At 39.9% G+C, this 18312-nt stretch overlaps 1 protein-coding gene across 1 annotated transcript in view; it reads right to left on the reverse strand.

Moving 5' to 3' along the window:
- Positions 1–621: 621 nt before the first annotated feature.
- SVOPL (SVOP like) overlaps positions 622–18312 on the reverse strand; it is a 97167-nt gene continuing 79476 nt past the window's right edge. The window contains exons 14-15 of the mRNA XM_068972426.1: positions 4937–5050; positions 622–789 (exon numbers count right to left, since the gene is read on the reverse strand). Coding sequence (XP_068828527.1) covers positions 622–789; positions 4937–5050 — 282 coding nt within the window. The remainder of the gene's footprint in view (positions 790–4936; positions 5051–18312) is intronic.

The raw sequence follows: 18312 nt of genomic DNA on the forward strand, positions 1-18312 counted from the left end.
GCCCACTGTCAATCTAACCCAGTCTATGACCATCTTAGCACATGAGTCTTAGATTTAGGTGGGAAGCACTCTAAAATCTTTTAAGTGTTTGATCCATGCTTACCAGTTTTACATCTTTGGATTCAAGATTCCCCTTAACAATTGATCTATTTAATCTTTAAATGAGAAGATTTCTTTATAAAAGCAGCAGTCGCCCTAATGACTTTTAATAGTATGACTTGTGCTGCTTAGATGATGATGTTCCATTAGTTCAAACAGTTGTAATTTCTTATTTTCCAAGTCTCCCCACACTTTTTGCTGTGGACTTCTCTTTATGCATTTCCTAACTGCTACCACCCATTGTAGGTTCCCAATATAGCTGTCTTGGAACTTTTCTGAGAAGTAAGTATACACACACACACTTCTTTTTCCCCTTACATAAAGTTTGTTTGGATCAGAACTGTGTACAAGGGGTCGGAGCTCAAATCCCTAAGTGGCTTGCCCTTGGTTATGATGAGAAAAACAACACAAAGGGTTCAGTGGGCTCTTTGCCTATGCATCTTGCCCCACAGGCCATTGGAAGTCAGCTTGGGATTCCATCCTCCCCTCCAAAGACCATTACAGACGATCAAAGAAGACGATTTAGGCAATCCAAACAAACTTTGACACTTGAAGCAGGCACTCTCCACTTGCAGGGGCCCAAAATACTGCAAAGGGGAGCTGAAGGCAGGAGGATAAAATTAAGGAATAAGGAGGTAAGTAGAGAGCCACACTTGGCTTGGTGTCTGGCCAACTGGCTGTACCATGTTTCTGGTCAAGCAGACCATATACAGGGACATGAAGGTTATTTAAGTTTTGGTTTGCTGACATGGCACCTGGGCAGGATTGGCTCCATCTTGAGCCTTCAAACTTACTTCAAAAAAACCACTATGGCCTGTTAGCCAAATTCAGCCTATGGCCTCCTTTTATACAGCCTGAGAGCTGATATAACATTTTTAAAGGCTGGCGAGGGCTGTTGACAGAGACCATATGTAGCTCAGAGTCTGAAATGTTTATTCTCTGGCCCTTTATAGTCAGTTTCCTGACTTCAAGCCATTTGTGCCTGTAGTTCAAATAGGAATGATTTGCATACACATAGTTCACTAGTGCAGGGACACTTCATCATTGTAGCAAGAAATTCTCTTTCTTTTTTCCATTGCAAAATGGAGGTGGAAGGAGTAGGGCAGTCAAGTCATTGGGTATCGATTCCTCTTTTAAGAAGTCTACCATAAATCCAAAGAGCAACAAAAGACTAAATGTAAAAACATGGGTGTTTTTCTTCCACAGCATACCTGTGTGCACAGGTATGATATGCATGCACGTGATTGTTCTCCAAATGGCATATAATTACATCATGTAGAAAAGCTTGCTATACTGTAATAAAATTAGAGTCAAAATAGAATGTCTGGGAAAAAGTTTATTCCCAGCTACTTTGGTTATTATATACACAAGACTGCAATGAATTAAAGCACATTCTTTTATGAATAAGTAATTTTCATTATAAAGTATGGAGGTCACAATTTAAGTATGCTAATTGTGAATTTGATGACTTCTATTTGTTTTGAAAGGCTTAATGATACCACAAACTCATGTCTTCAGTTCAGTCGCTCAGTCGTGTCCGACTCTTTGCGACCCCATGAATCGCAGCACGCCAGGCCTCCCTGTCCATCACCAACTCCCGGAGTTCACTCAGACTCACGTCCATTGAGTCGGTGATGCCATCCAGCCATCTCATCCTCTGTCGTCCCCTTCTCCTCCTGCCCCCAATCCCTCCCAGCATCAGGGTCTTTTCCAATGAGTCAACTCTTCACATGAGGTGGCCAAAGTACTGGAGTTTCAGCTTTAGCATCATTCCTTCCAAAGAAATCCCAGGGTGGATCTCCTTGCAGTCCAAGGGACTTTCAAGAGTCTTCTCCAACACCACAGTTCAAAAGCATCAATTCTTCGGCACTCAGCCTTCTTCACAGTCCAACTCTCACATCCATACATGACTACTGGGAAAACCATAGCCTTGACTAGACGGACCTTTGTTGGCAAAGTAATGTCTCTGCTTTTGAATATGCTGTCTACGTTGGTCATAACTTTTCTTCCAAGGAGTAAGTGTCTTTCAATTTCATGGCTGCAGTCACCATCTGCAGTGATTTTGGAGCCCAGAAAAATAGTCTGACACTGTTAGCTACAAAATTTTAATACAGCTTTTGCTGTATACCTCAGGGAGAATATCAAGTATAGGTTTTGTCTGATACTTATTACTTATTCATATAAACATGAACAGACTTGATGCCAAGCAATGAAAGCCAGCTTCTCCCTCCCCTAGATATCCCTCACCAACCTTAATGTATATTTTATGAAACTTCTGTATTGATGTCTTCCCTAAGAGACTATATATACAGCTAACTTATTTCATCCTCTTGTTTTTCAAAAATACATGATCAATTTCTTAACTACCAAGTAGTATACCAAAATTAAACCAGGTGTTTTTAAATGTGCCACAATTCTTTGTGAAGATGAAAATACATTTTTCTCCTTTGGTAGACACAGATTTGCAGATCTTCATTTAATTTGCTGGAGAAATAATAGATAATACATTTAATTTTTTTTTTAAGTCTTCACATTCAGCTATCTGGCACTAAAAGCTTTAATAAGGAATTAAGGGTCTGACAGGTACACTATTGCATTGTGTACCTGACAGTGCAATAGTACTTTTATAATTCAACTACAAATGTCATTTAGGGAAAAAAAATCACATTATACTTACCTTTTTTTTTTTAATTGTTTACTAGGTTCATCAAAATAAGTTTTTAAAGTAATTCTAAAGTGAAATTACTACTATTAACTATTGGCCAGGTTGGTTCATTCAAATTATTTGGGATGCTGTTGAAAGGTAAAATTTGAGGCATGTTTTAAACATTTTTAGAAGTTTTACTGTATTGGTTACTAGACAGCTTCATATGTTAAGTGCTCACAACACTGAGATATAGACATACACCTTCTGAGATTGGCCTGAAGACATACAGCCATTGAGTGGCAGAGCCATCAAAGGCTATATTCCCACACAAATATATTTATTGGATCTGCATATGAAAGTTGTAGGAACTGATATTAAGTCTTATAAACAGACATGTAAAATAATATCATTTCAATCAACAGAAAAGGGAATGGTTTTTGTCACTAGCTCATATGACTTGAATCGGAAATCCATAAAGCACGTGAGATGATGAGCCAGATTTCATTTTATATATATTATTACTTTAAAAAACCACCACCATAGAAAATTAGCATAAGATTTAGCACCACTTAATTTTGCAATCTAGTTTAAATTCCAGTCCCTCTGTATTTAGCATGTTCCTTTATACAAGTTTTGGATTTCCCTTGTGGCTTAGACAGTAAAGCATCTGTCTATGATGCAGGAGACCCGGGTTCGATCCCTGGGTTGGGAAGATCCCTTGGAGAAAAAAGTGGCAATCCACTCCAGTACTATTGCCTGGAAAATCCCATGGACAGAGGAGCCTGGTAGGCTACAGTCCATGAGGTCGCAAAGAGTCGGACATAACTCAGCAACTTCACTTTCACCTTTATACAAGTTACTTAACTTTCCCTTGCCTACTTTCCTCAACTGTGTGAAGAGTGTGATAATCCTATTATTTAAGATTAAAAGGAATCATCTGAATCACCCAATACAATCCCTAGTTTTAAGGATTCAGTGATTAGGTCACCTTTCCAAGTAAGGAACCTAAACGAAGCCCTAAATTTCTAATTACTTAGCAAGTTATCTAATCTGTGATTAAAATGCATATTACCTTAAGGATTAAAAGTTAAAGGGAAAACAGAATAACACATCTTGAATCTAGAACAAGAAAAAATTGACACTAGCGTGTTGTGCTTTCCCTCTCTTTACTCAATAGTGTTTTCCAACTACTCAGACAACAAAACACATCTGTACCAGGACAAATAATTAACATGTGCACATGATTCACTATAAATAGCATATGGGAGAGAGGGCAGGCTGCATTCAGCCAAACTACAGTTAACTTTCAAACAGCATGGGGTTGAATTGTGCAGGTCCACTTTTACGTGGATTTTTTTCCAACTGTAAATATTCTAGTACTGTATAATCTGCAGTTCATGGTTGGTTGAATCTGCAGATGTGAGGAACTGTGGACACTGAAGACTTAAGTTTTTAATACTGCAGGTTTTGACAGCCTGGAAGGTTGGTGTCCTAACCCCTGTTCAATGGTCAACTGTATACACTAACTTCAGCTGTTCTCCCACCTTTCCCATGTGTGCGTGTACACACATGCCCTTGCCTGCAAGCAATAAGCTTTGTATTTAAGGCAGGGAAACAGCCAACTGTAAGGGCAGAGGGCTAGGAGAAGCTGTCTCTCATACAACTTTGCCCCCAGGAGCACACTTTATACTTCTGGGATATCTTTTTATGTACTTTTTGTCTGACTGTCAGTATTGGATGGCAACTGGTGCTGTGTGGAAGTTTTTGCCTCTACTCTTACCAGCGGCAGTTGATAAAACGGGGGGGAAGATAGTGGGACCGACAGTAAAGACTCTGTGATCCTACAGGCAATGCAAACAGCTGTTTCTGACCCTATGGCCACATTTAGCTCTGCAGCACTGCTTCTATACAGAAGTGGAAAGGGTAGAATGCTGAAGTATCAGTAATACTCATTTAGTCCCAGTTCAAGCTTTACAGGAAGCAAAGGTTTGAAGTGAATAATCAGTATGCTGCTCAAAGTTACATGGAAGAACACTGGATACCCAATTTTTCTGCTGGAACCTGCTAAACAAATGTACCCTTGTGTGAGCACAGGCTTGGGCATTATCACCTCTACTTAAAAGAATTTTCATACTCCAGGCTCATTTCCTTTGGTAAAAAGGAGAATCCTTAGATTCCCACATCACTTACCTGTAGGGCCCGACCTTTGGTCTCAATGGGGAGAGTAAATGCAGAAATGGCACATACCACACAGACAGATGAGAAGAGACACAGGGCCCCCAGGAACGATGCACTCATAAGAACCTGAAAAGCACAAGGAATAACTCAATATACTGCACCCCAGTCACTTTTCAACTGATCTTCATGCCTAAGGGAAAATAAGGATTCATCCCACCAAATACATAAATGAAAGGCTTTGCAGCCATTCTGTAAATTGTGCAATTCTGACATCTTAGATCTAGTATTTATTTGGGCCAAGCTTTTGTAGGCATTTTGTGTGACTCTTCCAGAAGCTGGGAGTGATGTTAACATGCACCGGCCAGGTCAGGCTTCTCCCTGCACCCACCCCTTGGCTATCACTGGAAAAACCAATACCTGGGGAAGATGAGAGAGCTGCCTGTTTTCCTACCCCTTCTCATACCAATTCAGCTCGCTTAACCAGTAACCCTCTCCTTTCCTGTAATAACCCCCTCTGCTGAAAGTCAACTTGCCCTCTTCAGTTCTGACAGGATGAACCAGGAGGAAGTCTTTTGGGAATAGATGTAGTGTCTAGGTCCTGCCTTTACTGCCACTTCTATTTTAACACCAAAATTCCTACCACCTCCTGAATAATTCTAAACTAGCTCTACTTCATATCCTTTGCACCAGATTCAAAGTCCAAGATGGTGTGAGACCCTGCTGGGTTCAGTTGAGGTCACAGAACTGTGCTCCACAGCTAGGATCAGGGAGAGCAATTCCCTAGAGGGTTTTGGGCTCTGTTTGCTAGTGGGACTCCAGCAATCCAGCCAGTGTTACTAGATATTCTTTCAATAAAGTCTTCTATGCCTAAGTTAACCCAAGTCAATTTTTATTGTTAGCAAGCACGAACTCTGATACCTAATTATAAAAATGGCCAAAGAGGAAATGCTGATGGCTAACAGGCACATGAGGAGATGCTCAACATCACTAATTATCAGGGAAATGCAAATCAAATCACAGTGAGATATCTCCTCACACCTATCAGAATGGCTAGCCTCAAAAAGCACACAAATAACAGATGTTGACACAAATGTGGAGAAAGGGGAACTCTCGTACACTGTTGGTGAGAATATAAGTTGGTGCAACCACTGTGGAAAACAGTATCAAGATTTCTCAGATAACTAAAACTAGGACTACCATATGATGCAGCAATATATTGTTGATATATATCCAAAACAAAAAACACCACCAAACAGTGAAAAATACTAAAGATCATCTGGGAACTTTGTAGAAATGAGTCTTTTCAGGCTTCACTCCAGATTCACTGTATTAAAAACAAAGATCTCTCAATGTATGGCAAAACCAATACAATATTGTAAAGTAAAGTAAAAATAAAAAAAATAAAAACAAAGATCTGTAAATCCCTACTTCTAATAATCAGCACACGCCAGGTACAAAGAGGGATATTACACAGTGATAAAAGATTCAGTCCAACAAGACAGCACTCCTAAAGGCTGATATACTGAAGAGCTTCAGATTACATTCTTTCAGTAAAAACTGAAAAAGCCACTGTGGTGATTTTTCAGTAAAAAACCACTCTCCACAGTTGACAGAACTGCTAGACCGAAGATCAGCAAGGATAAAAAACTTTACAATACCATCAACCAACAGGAGTTCACTGACACTTATGGAACACCCCACCCAACACACAGCAGAATACATATTCTTTTCTAACCATGAAATATTCACCAAGAAAGACCTCATTCTGGGCCATAAAATTAACCTCAAAGGAATTAGAAGAACTGCAACCATCGAATGTGTTCTCTGACTAAAATGCTATCAAAGCTAGAAATAACAAAGATAACAGCAAAATTTCCAAACTCTTAAACAATCCATGCATCAAAACATTAAGAAAAAAAGTAACACTGAGGGGAATGAAAATCCAGCATATTAAGTTTGTTGGACACAGCTAATAGGAATACAAATAAAGTATTTAGAAATAAACTTAAGAAATGTGTAAGACATAAAGACTAAAACTCTACTAAGGGACATGAAAACTAAATTTGTTCTTAAATAGAAAAACACTATTGTTTTAAAAAGTAGTTCTCAAGGTAATCTGTAGTAACTCTAATGGATCTCAAGTAAAATCCCAATAGGATTTTTGAGTCAATTTGGAGGGGAAAAAAAATTTATTCTAATCATTAACATGTTTTAAAAGCTCAAGAAACTTCTGAAAACATGTGTGGGTAAGGGAATCTTGAGGTGATTAACCCAAGAGTCACTAAACAAACTCCAATCATTAGAAATATGATATTGATGCCAAAATAGATCAGTAAAGCAGTGAGTCACAAAATAGTACCAAGGATCTATGGAAATTGAATTGCCACAGTAGAAGCACGTGAATCAATTGAACTAGACAAATGCTTATGGGCCAGGAAAGCAGCTAAGCATTGTGTTGCTTTTTAAAGCTGGATCTTTAGCTCAGAGCTTAAGCATTAGTAAACTGTAAATAAAGAAATTAATGTTTTAGATGAAACACTGAAAGGCTTTGCTGTTTTAGAAATGTTTTTAGAAATATGGTTTAGTGGGTGCTGAAGGCCATTCAACATGACCCAAAACACTAACTCTCTAGGTGAAAATAACTGTTAAGTTGACAAAAAAAGTTTTAATTTTATATGTCAAAAACTTGACTAGTAACATCTTAAGGCAAACCATGAACAAAGAAAAAATATCTCTAGTATAATAATTAGTTCATGGCCTGCAGAAATTCTGCAAATCACATAAATAAGAAAATTACCCCCCCAAAAAAATACAAATGGATAATAAACAGAGGAGAGATGCTCAGCCTTACTAATAAAGTACACATTAAGACATGATATAATTTATTGTCCACCAATATCAAAAAAGGTTAAAAAGGGGATTTGACGGTGGTCAATGACAACCTAGAGGGGTGGAATGGGGCAGGAGATGGGGAGTTCAGGAGAGAAGGGAATATGTATACCTGTGGCTGATTTCACATTAATGTATGGCAGAGGCCAACACAATATTGTAAAGAAATTATCCTCCAATTAAAAAAATAGAAGCAAAAAAACACTCAACATGAAAAAAAGGGGGGGAGGGGTTAGTGATGGAAAGAAACAGATGCTTTAAGAGTGTGTTACTTATCAAGAGCATATAAATTTTTTAAATGAAAATAATTTGACAAGATTCATTGCAATTAAAATATACACACCCTTTGACCTAAAAATTATTCAATACACTTTTTCTACACAAGAACACTCTTCCTTAGACATCTGTGGTCACTCCCACATGACTCTGCCCTATTATAAATGCCCTCCCTAACCACCCTACACCTTATCACAGAAAATGAACCAATCTGATCACATGGCCCACATCTTGTATAGCTCAATGAATCTATGACACATGCCATGTAGGGCCAACCAAGATAGATGGGTCATGGTGGAGACTTCTGACAAAACATGGTCCACTGGAAAACAGAATGGCAAACCACTTCAGTATTCTTGCCTTGAGAACCCCATGAACAGTATGAAAAGGAAGAAAGATAGGACACTGAAAGATGAACTCCCCAGGTCGGTAGGTGCCCAATATGCTACTGGAGATCAGTGGAGAAATAACTCCAGAAAGAATGAAAAGACCAAAGCAAAAACACGACCCAGTTGTGGATGTGACTGATGTTGGAAGTAAAGGCCAATGCTGTAAAGAGCAATATTGCATAGGAACCTAGAATGTTAGGTCCATGAATCAAGGCAAATTGGAAGTGGTCAAACAGGAGATGGCAAGAGTGAACATCAACATTCTAGGTATCAGCAAACTAAAATGAACTGGAATGGGTGAATTTAACTCAGATGACCATTATATCTATTAGTGTGGGCAAGAATCCCTTAGAAGAAATGGAGTAGCCATCACAGTCAACAGAAGAGTCCAAAATGCAGTACTTGGATGAAGTCTCAAAAATGACAATGATCTCTGTTTCCAAGGCAAACCATTCAATATCACAATAATCCAAGTCTATGCTGTGACCAGTAATGCTGAAGAAGCTGACGTTGAACAGTTCTATGAAGACCTACAAGACCTAGAACTAACCCAAAAAAGATGTCCTTTTCATTTTAGGAGACTGGAATGCAAAAGCAGGAAGTCAAGAAATACCTGGAGTAACAGGCAAATTTGGCCATGGAGTACAGAATGAAGCAGGGCAAAGGCTAACATGGTGTTTCCAAGAGAATGAACTGGTCATAACAAACACCCTCTTCCAACAACACAAGAGAAGACTCTACACATGGACATCAACACATGGTCAATACCAAAATCAGACTGATTATATTCTTTGCAGCCAAAGATGGACAAGCTCTATACAGTCAGCAAAAACAAGATGGGGAGCTGACTGTGGCTCAGATCATGAACTCCTTATTGCTAAATTCAGACTTAAATTGAAGAAAGTAGGGAAAACCACTAGACCACTCAGGTATGACCTAAATCAAATCCCTTATGACTATACAGTGGAAGTGACAAATAGATTCAAGAGATTAGATCTGATAGAGTGCCTGAAGAACTATGGACAAAGTTTCGTGACAGTTGTACAGGAGGCAGTGATCAAGACCATCCCCAAGAAAAAGAAATGCAAAAAGGCAAAATGGTTGTCTGAGGAGGCCTTACAAATAGCTGTGAAAAGAAGAGAAGCCAAAGGCAAAGGAGAGAATAAAATATATACCTATTTGAATGCAGAGTTCCAAAGAATAGCAAGGAAAGATAAGAAAGCCTTTCACAGTGATCAATGGAAAGAAATAGAGGAAAACAATAGAATGGGAAAGACTAGAGATCTCTTCAAGAAAATTAGAGATACCAAGGGAACTTTTCATGCAAAAATGAGCACAATAAAGGACAGAAATGGTATGGACCTAACAAAGCAGAAGATATTAAGAAGAGGTGGCAAGAATACACAGAAGAACTATACAAAAAAGATCTTCACGACTCAGATAATCATGATGGTGTGATCACTCACCTAGAGCCAGACATCCTGGAATGTGAAGTCAAGTGGGCCTTAGAAAGCATCACTATGAACAAAGCTAGTGAAGGTCATGGAATTCTAGTTATTTCAAATCCTGAAAGATGATGCTGTGAAAGTGCTGCACTCAGTATGCCAGCAAATTTGGAAAACCCAGCAGTGGCCATGGGACTGGAAAAGGTCAGTATTCATTCCAATCCCAAAGAAAGGCAATGGCAAAGAATGCTCAACCTACTGCACAACTGCACTCATCTCGTACACTAGTAAAGTAATGCTCAAAATTCTCCAAGCCAGGCTTCAACAGTACGTGAACTGTGAACTTCCAGATGTTCAAGCTGGTTTTAGAAAAGGCAGAGGAAACAGAGATCAAATTGCCAACATCCATTGGATCATCAAAAAAGCAAGAACGTATACACAATGGAGTATTACTCAGCCATTAAAAAGAATACATTTGAATCAGTTCTAATGAGGTGGATGAAACTGGAGCTGATTATACAGAGTGAAGTAAACCAGAAAGAAAAACACCAATATAGTGTACTAACGCATATATATGGAATCTAGAAAGATGGTAACGATAATCCTGTATGAGAGACAGCAAAAGAGACACAGATGTATAGAACAGTCTTTTGGACTCTGTGGGAGAGGGAGAGGGTGGGATGATTTGGGAGGATGGATTTGAAACATGTATAATGTCATATAAGAAAAGAATTGCCAGTCTAGGTTTGATACAGGATGCTTGGGGCTGGTGCAGTGGGATGACCCAAAGGGATGGTATGGGGAGGGAGGTGGGAGGGGGGTTCAGGATGGGGAACACATGTACACCCATGGCGGATTCATGTTGATGTATGGCAAAACCAATACAATATTGTAAAGTAATTAGCCTCCAATTTAAATAAATAAATTTAAATTTAAATAAAAATAGATTAAAAAAAAAAAAAGAACATGTATTAAGCAATAGTCCTAAGGTGAACCTACTTGGAAAACCAAAATTCAGATATTAAGGAAATAATTTTATTGTACCAGTTCTGAATCATTCTAAAGCATGACAAATAGTTTTCTCTGTTGATTTATTTTTACATCATTTTATTGTCTCCAGCAGTGTCATCATTTAAAAACCAAATTAAACATAACTATGGGACAGCCAAAAGAAAAAGCAAGAACATTCCAGAAAAACATCTGCTTTATTGAGTATGCCAAAGCCTTTGACTGTGTGGATCACAACAAACTGGAAAATTCTGAAAGAGATGGGAATGCCAGACTATCTTACCTGCCTCCTGAGATATCTGTATGCAGGTCAAGAAGCAACAGTTAGAACTGGACATGGAACAACAGACTGGTTCCAAATAGGAAAGAGAGTATGTCAAGGCTATATATTGTCACCCTGCTTATTTAATTTCTATGCAGAGTACATCATGAGAAACGCTGGGCTGGAGGAAGCACAAGCTGGAATCAAGATTGCTGGGAGAAATATCAATAACCTCAGACATACAGATGAGAACACCCTTATGGCAGAAAGCAAAGAACTAAAGAGTCTCTTGATGAAAGTGAGAGAGGAGAGTGGAAAAGTTGGCTTATAGCTCAACATTCAGAAAACTAAGATCATGGCATCTGGTCCCATCACTTCATCGCAAATAGGAGGAGAAGGAGACGACAGAGGATAAGATGGTTGGATGGTATCACCGACTCAATGAGCATGAATTGAACAAACTCAGGAGTTTGTGATGGACAGGGAGGCCTGGCGTGCTGTAGTCCGTGGGGTGGCAAAGATTCGGACATAACTGAGTGACTGAACTGATCTGAACTGAACAACACTACACACCAGACCACCCCCACCACCAACTCTTTCCTCTGTTTTGTGTTTATATACATATTTTATATATTAGCAAACTGTCTCTTGCCTCTAGAATATCACTTCAAAGAATCTTAGACACAGTTTTTACGATATTTGGAACATAAAAGAGCTCAACGACTAACACGGTTACACAGGAACAAAGGTTTGCGTGATGTTCAGGGGCCCCGTTGTTTGTAAAAGCAGAAAGAAAGAACATTAGAGACAATTTCATCACCAAGATAATGGCCATCTAATTATGCACATCTCTGCAATGGAAGTCTACACATCTACATAAAAGAATGAAGTTGGTCTACACATACTAACATAATTAACGAGGAAAGACAGTTGCAATATGGAGATCTGTATATGGATGTGTGTGGATAGACTGATGGATGGACAGCTGTGTATAATGTTTGAACATGAACCTGTCTACATGTGTACTCACAGATGAGAATATATAGTGTAAAGAAGAGTCTGACTCCACTTCATGACAGCTGACAGCCATTAAGCCTCACCCTCCTCACTTCCCTTGTACTCTAGCTTCTGAACAAACTGAAAAGAAAGACTGGGTGCTTCATCTTTGGTGCTAACAGGAGATTCAAGGCACACAAGCCCCTGACCTCACATGGGAACCCTCAAATCTGGCTGCAAAATAAACTCCAACCAATCGCCTTGCCTGCTCCCTCAGAGACCTCAACTATGTAACTAAGCAATAAACCTTTCATACCCTCTTGGTATATGTATGTGTCATCAGCCTTGTTATGGGGGGCAGAGTTGGAGGGTGGGGGTGGAGTTCCATCTGTGTCTGCAGGTGACCACAACATGTAGATATGTAGAAAGATGTAGATATTTATGACATGTTTCTGTCTACATATATACAAGTATCTATGTATAATACATATGTAATAAGTTTATAGATGCACACATATAAACTGATATAATAACAGATAAGAGATATAATATATCCATTAAAAAGTCATCTGGAAGAATACACCCCAAACTGTTTAAGAGATACAGCAGTTATCTCTACTGATAGAATTACAGGGAATTTTTCTTTTCTCAGTTACACATTTCTGTATTTGAAATTTTACAAGCAGCGAAGAGTACAGATGGGGGTCTCACCGCTAGAGTCCTGCAGTCCACGGTTGAGGATTTTGGTATTTATCACTGAGGAATGGCAAGGGCAAAATGACAAAGGGTTTAAAGCATAAGAACAACATAAGATCTGCACAGATGCAGGGAGGAAAATGAAGGAGGTGGCTCAGACGGTAAAGTGTCTGCCTGCAATGCAGGAGACCTGGGTTCGATTCCTGGGTCAGGAAGATCCCCTGGAGAAGGAAATGGCAATCCACTCCAGCACTCTTGCCTGGAAAATCCCATGGATGGAGGAGCCTGATAGGCTACAGTCCATGGGGTCGCAAAGAGTCGGACACGACTGAGTGACTTCACTTTCACTTTCAAGAGCATGGAGAGACCAGGCAGGCTGCTATATTAGCCATCCAGTGAAAGGTGATAGTAGTCCAAACCAGAGTGGTACTGGTGCAAAAGGAGAAATGATTAAGAATTTTGCATCTGTTAGGATGTAAAACCCAGTGGCTTGGGGACTGGCTATGACAATGGGAGAGAATGGAACGGAGGACGGTTTTCAGGGTAGATACAGATGCCAGGCACTGATGGAAACTGTGAAGAGGAGTGGATCTGGGGAGAGATGTTATGCTTTTAATGCTGGCCTTGGTGAATTTAAGATGAGCTTGAGATATTCAAGCAGAAATGTTGAGGGGCAAATGGATGTGTGAATGTGCATCTCAGAGGAAAGCCCTGATCCTGAGATATAAAGTCGGGAGCCATGTGCACATAGTTGGTAATTAAAACCACAAAACTGGGTGAAATCACCTAAGTAGAGAGTAAAAATATGAAAAGACGAGGGTCTAATGTTGAGCAATAAGAATTCTCAATAATAAATTGCAGAGGCGGGGGTACCATGGATTCAGAAAGAGCAGCAGAGATGCAGGAGAAAGACTGCAGGTGATGGGTGCCACGGAAAGGGGAGGGCATGAGGGCGTGGCCATCAGAATCTATGAGACAGAGCCATCCCGTGAGATGGAAGGTTAAAATGACAATTGTATTTGCAGATGTGGAACCCGATAGACCATAGCAAGAAGCATTTTGGTGGAGTCAGGATGATTGCAGCCAGGTTGGGACAGGAGGAGTGAGCAGGGGGAAAGAAATGAATACAGTGAAGAGAAAGAAGTAGTGTGGCTGGAGAGAAGAGGAAATGGAGTTTTACAGTCTGCAAGCTATGGAATCTTAACATGCTGACCAAAGATTCAATGTGGAGGGATAGATTGGAATCACATGACACGTATAATGATAAACCTGAAAAACTCAGGAGAATCAAATGAAAACCCATTGGAATGAGTTCAGTAAGCTGTTTGAAAATCCATAGACAAAAAACTTAATTGCCTCTCTAACTACAATTAACTAATTAAAATGTTAGACTAGAAGTTATAAAAAAAAATCATTTATTTCCAATAATAATGAAAAGCCTTAAAATGCCTAAGAATAAACATAACAAGATGTACAGGATCTATTTGAAGAAAACAATAAAATCCCTGCAAGGAACATGGAATAAATGGAGAGAAAAACCTTGTTTTTACATGGGAAGGCAACATTAAGAGAAAAAAGTCAAATTTTCCCAAATTAACTGATACATTTAATGAATTAACAATTAGAATCTTAATAGGATTTGGGCAGACAAGGGAGGCACATTGCAAATAAATGATTCTAAAGGTTATCTGAGAAAGAATAGCAGTGAGATGGGGCGTACACAGCCAGATTTGAAAATATACTATAAACCCCACCTGACTAATGAAAAGAATATGACAATGATGAAACCAGACAGATCAATGGACTAAAATAGCAAAGCTAGAAATAGACCAAGTAATTGTGGGAATATAAGTAGACAGTTCTAATCCACGAATAAAAAATAGGGTATTCAATAAATAGTGTCGGGACAACTGGGCTGCCATGCAGGAAATCATAAAGTTGTTTCCTGCATTTGACCTCACACTTTGATACTATAATGGCCTGAAAGAGGGCACATCAGATCAGGGATTTCTGGGTTAGAATCTGGGATGCATATCACTTTGTGAAAATGAAGCTGTAGACTTAATGATTTGAAACTTTTACATTTTATGTTGTGGGGGCTTCAAAGGTGGCTCAGTGGTAAAGAATCTGCCTGCCAATGCAGAAGACACGGGTTCGATCCCTGGGTCAGGAAGATCCCCTGGAGGAGGACATGGCAACCCACTGCAGTATTCTTGCCTGGAGAATCCCATGGACAGAGGAGCCGGGTGAGTTACAGTCCACGGGGTCGCAGAGAGTCAGACACAACTGAGCACACATAAGTATGTTCAGTTCAGTCGCTCAGTGTCCGACTCTTTGCGACCCCATGGACTGCAGCATGCCAGGCCTTCCTGTCCATCACCAACTCCTGGAGTTTACTCAAACTCATGCCCATTGAGTTGGTGATGCCATCCAACCATCTCATTCTCTGTCATCCCCTTCTTCTCCCACCTCCCATCTTTCCCAGCATCAGGATCTTTTCCAATGAGTCAACTCTTCGCATGAGGTGGCCAAAGTATTGGAGTTTCAGCTTCAGCATCAGTCCTTCCAATGAATATTCAGGACTGATCTCCTTTAGAATGGACTTGTTGGGTTTCCGTGCAGTCCAAGGGACTCTCAAGAGTCTTCTCCAACACCACAGTTCAAAAGCATCAGTTCTCCAGCACTCAGCTTTCTTTATAGTCCATCTTTCACATCCATACATGACTATTGGATAAACCATAGCCTTGACTAGAGGGACCTTTGTTGGCAAAGTAATGTCTCTGCTTTTGAATATGCTGTCTAGGCTGGTCATAATTTTCCTTCCCAGGAGTAAGCGTCTTTTAATTTCATGGCTGCAATCACCATCTGTGGTGATTTTGGAGCCCAAAAAACTAAAGTCTGACACTGTTTCCCCATCTATTTGCCATGATGTGATGGGACCAGATGCCATGATCTTAGTTTTCTGAATGTTGAGCTTTAAGCCAACTTTTTCACTCTCCTCTTTCACTTTCATCAAAAGGCTCTTTTTAGTTTTTCTTCACTTTCTGCCATAAGGGTGGTGTCATCTGCATATCTGAGGTTATTGATATTTCTCCTGATGATCTTGATTCCAGCTTGTGCTTCCTCCAGCCCAGCGTTTCTCATGATGTACTCTGCATAGAAATTAAATAAGCAGGGTGACAATATACAGCCTTGACGTACTCCTTTTCCTATTTGGAACCAGTCTGTTGTCCATGTCCAGTTCTAACTGTTGCTTCCTGACCTACATACAGATTTCTCAAGAGGCAAGTCAGGTTGTCTGGTATTCCCATCTCTTTCAGAATTTTCCACAATTTGTTGTGATCCACATAGTCAAAGGCTTTAACGTAGTCAATAAAGCAGAAATAGATGTTTTTCTGGAACCCTCTTGCTTTTTCAGTGATCCAGCGATTTTGGCAATTTGGTCTCTGATTCCTCTGCCTTTTCTAAAGCCACCTTGAACATCTAGAAGTTTATGTTTCATGTATTGTTATACTTCAATAAAAAGTTTAGAGACTTTCCTGGCAGTACAGAGGTTAAGACTCGTGCTTTGACTGCAGGGGGCCTAGGTCTGATCCCTGGTGGGGGAACTAAGATCCCATATGCCATGCAATACAGCAAAAAAAAATTTTTGTAGGCTTACACACCCTTTCTCCCAGAAAAACCACAAGGCCAAAGAAAGACTGGAAGAAAAGAGATGTGTATCCTTACCATTCTAATCACAGAACCCAGACACTGCAAATAAAAATATTGATATATTTGAGTGCCTATGAACTTTAAGTTCCTATACAAAGAAAGGGGAGCATAAATAGGAGTGAAAGACAAATGAAAAATTGGAGGGAATATCTGCAGTATGTCAGAAAAGTGAAATACTTTATAGATATGAAGGACTGTCACAAATCAATGTTTTAAAACTGAATTTAAGATAGACAAGGAGTGGGCAAGCTAAAGCAGACACCCAATTAAAATATGAAAGGAACATTCAGTTTCATTCCTAACTGAAGAAATATGAATTATAATAACAAAGGGATATCATTTATTGTCGGTAAGGTTGGCAAAGATGAAAAAGATGAACAAAACCAGTTGGCAAGTATGTGAAACAGTGGGGCCTACCACTTTGGCACAGTCTTCCTAAAGAGAATTTTAGCACAGTGTATCAAAATGGAAAATGAGCAGACCCCCTGACCTACCAATCCAATTTCTAAGAATTATCCTAAAGAGATAATTGCATACTTTGATAAAAATGTAAGCACAAGGGAGCTTATAACTTGTTTATAATAGATATCAAATAGTCTAGACATTTACACAGAACTGATAAAGTGATTTAAAGTAACATTTGGAGTACACATATAATGACATTTTTCAGCATGAAAAAGGGCTTGACTTTTATTTTCATTGGCATGAAAAATGACTGTAACATATTGTTGCATGCCAAAAGTAGGCTATAAAAAGTTCATGAAGGTTTGGGTTCAAGATGAACTCGCCTCCTCTCATGGACACACTGAATCTACAACTACAGGCAAAACAATATCCTCTGAAAGAAACCCCAAAAGTAGCTTAATGACTCCTACACATCAAGCAAAGAAAAAAACCCACATCAAAATGGGTAGGACAGGCTGAGACACAGTCTTACCATGAACCCTCCCCCAGTTCATGCTTAGTCGCTCAGTCGTGTCTGACTCTTTGCGACCCTTTGAACTGTAGCCTACCAGGCTCCTCTGTCCATAGGATTTCCCAGGCAAGATAAGAGGAGAACTCACAAGTTTGAGCTTCTCCATGAGGAGTGATGGGTTTGAACCCCACATCTGGCACCACAGCTTTTAAGAGCAGCACCTGAGAGATGAGCCCCCAAAACATCTAATTTTGAAAGCCGAAAGGGCTTGCATCCACGAGGCACATGAGACCGGGCTATCATAAACTGAGCATTGTTGTTAGAGTGCTCCCTAGCTATCCACCTGAAGCTCACACAGAGATAATTTAACAACATCCATCTAGGAGCCTACTCTGCAAAGATACTCCATAAACATGGAGGCTGGCAGGTGCCATCTCTGTGCTTTCTCTGTCTTGCTCCAGATCGCTGGTATCTCCCAGAAAGGAGCTTGTGTACATGTTCAGTGCAGTTCAGTTCAGTCGCTCAGTCGTGTCCGACTCTTTGCAACCCCATGAATCGCAGCACTCCAGGCCTCCCTGTCCATCACCAACTCCCAGATTCATTCAGAATCACGTACATCGAGTAGGTGATGCCATCCAGCCATCTCATCCTCTGTCATCCCCTTCTCCTCCTGCCCTCAGGGTCTTTTCCAATGAGTCAACTCTTCACATGAGGTGGCCAAAGTATTGGAGTTTCAGCTTTAGCATCATTCCTTCCAAAGAAGTCCCGGGGCTGATCTCCTTCAGAATGGACTGGTT

This window comes from Capricornis sumatraensis, chromosome 5 (assembly GCF_032405125.1).
Source record: "Capricornis sumatraensis isolate serow.1 chromosome 5, serow.2, whole genome shotgun sequence".
Taxonomy (NCBI): Eukaryota; Metazoa; Chordata; class Mammalia; order Artiodactyla; family Bovidae; genus Capricornis; species Capricornis sumatraensis.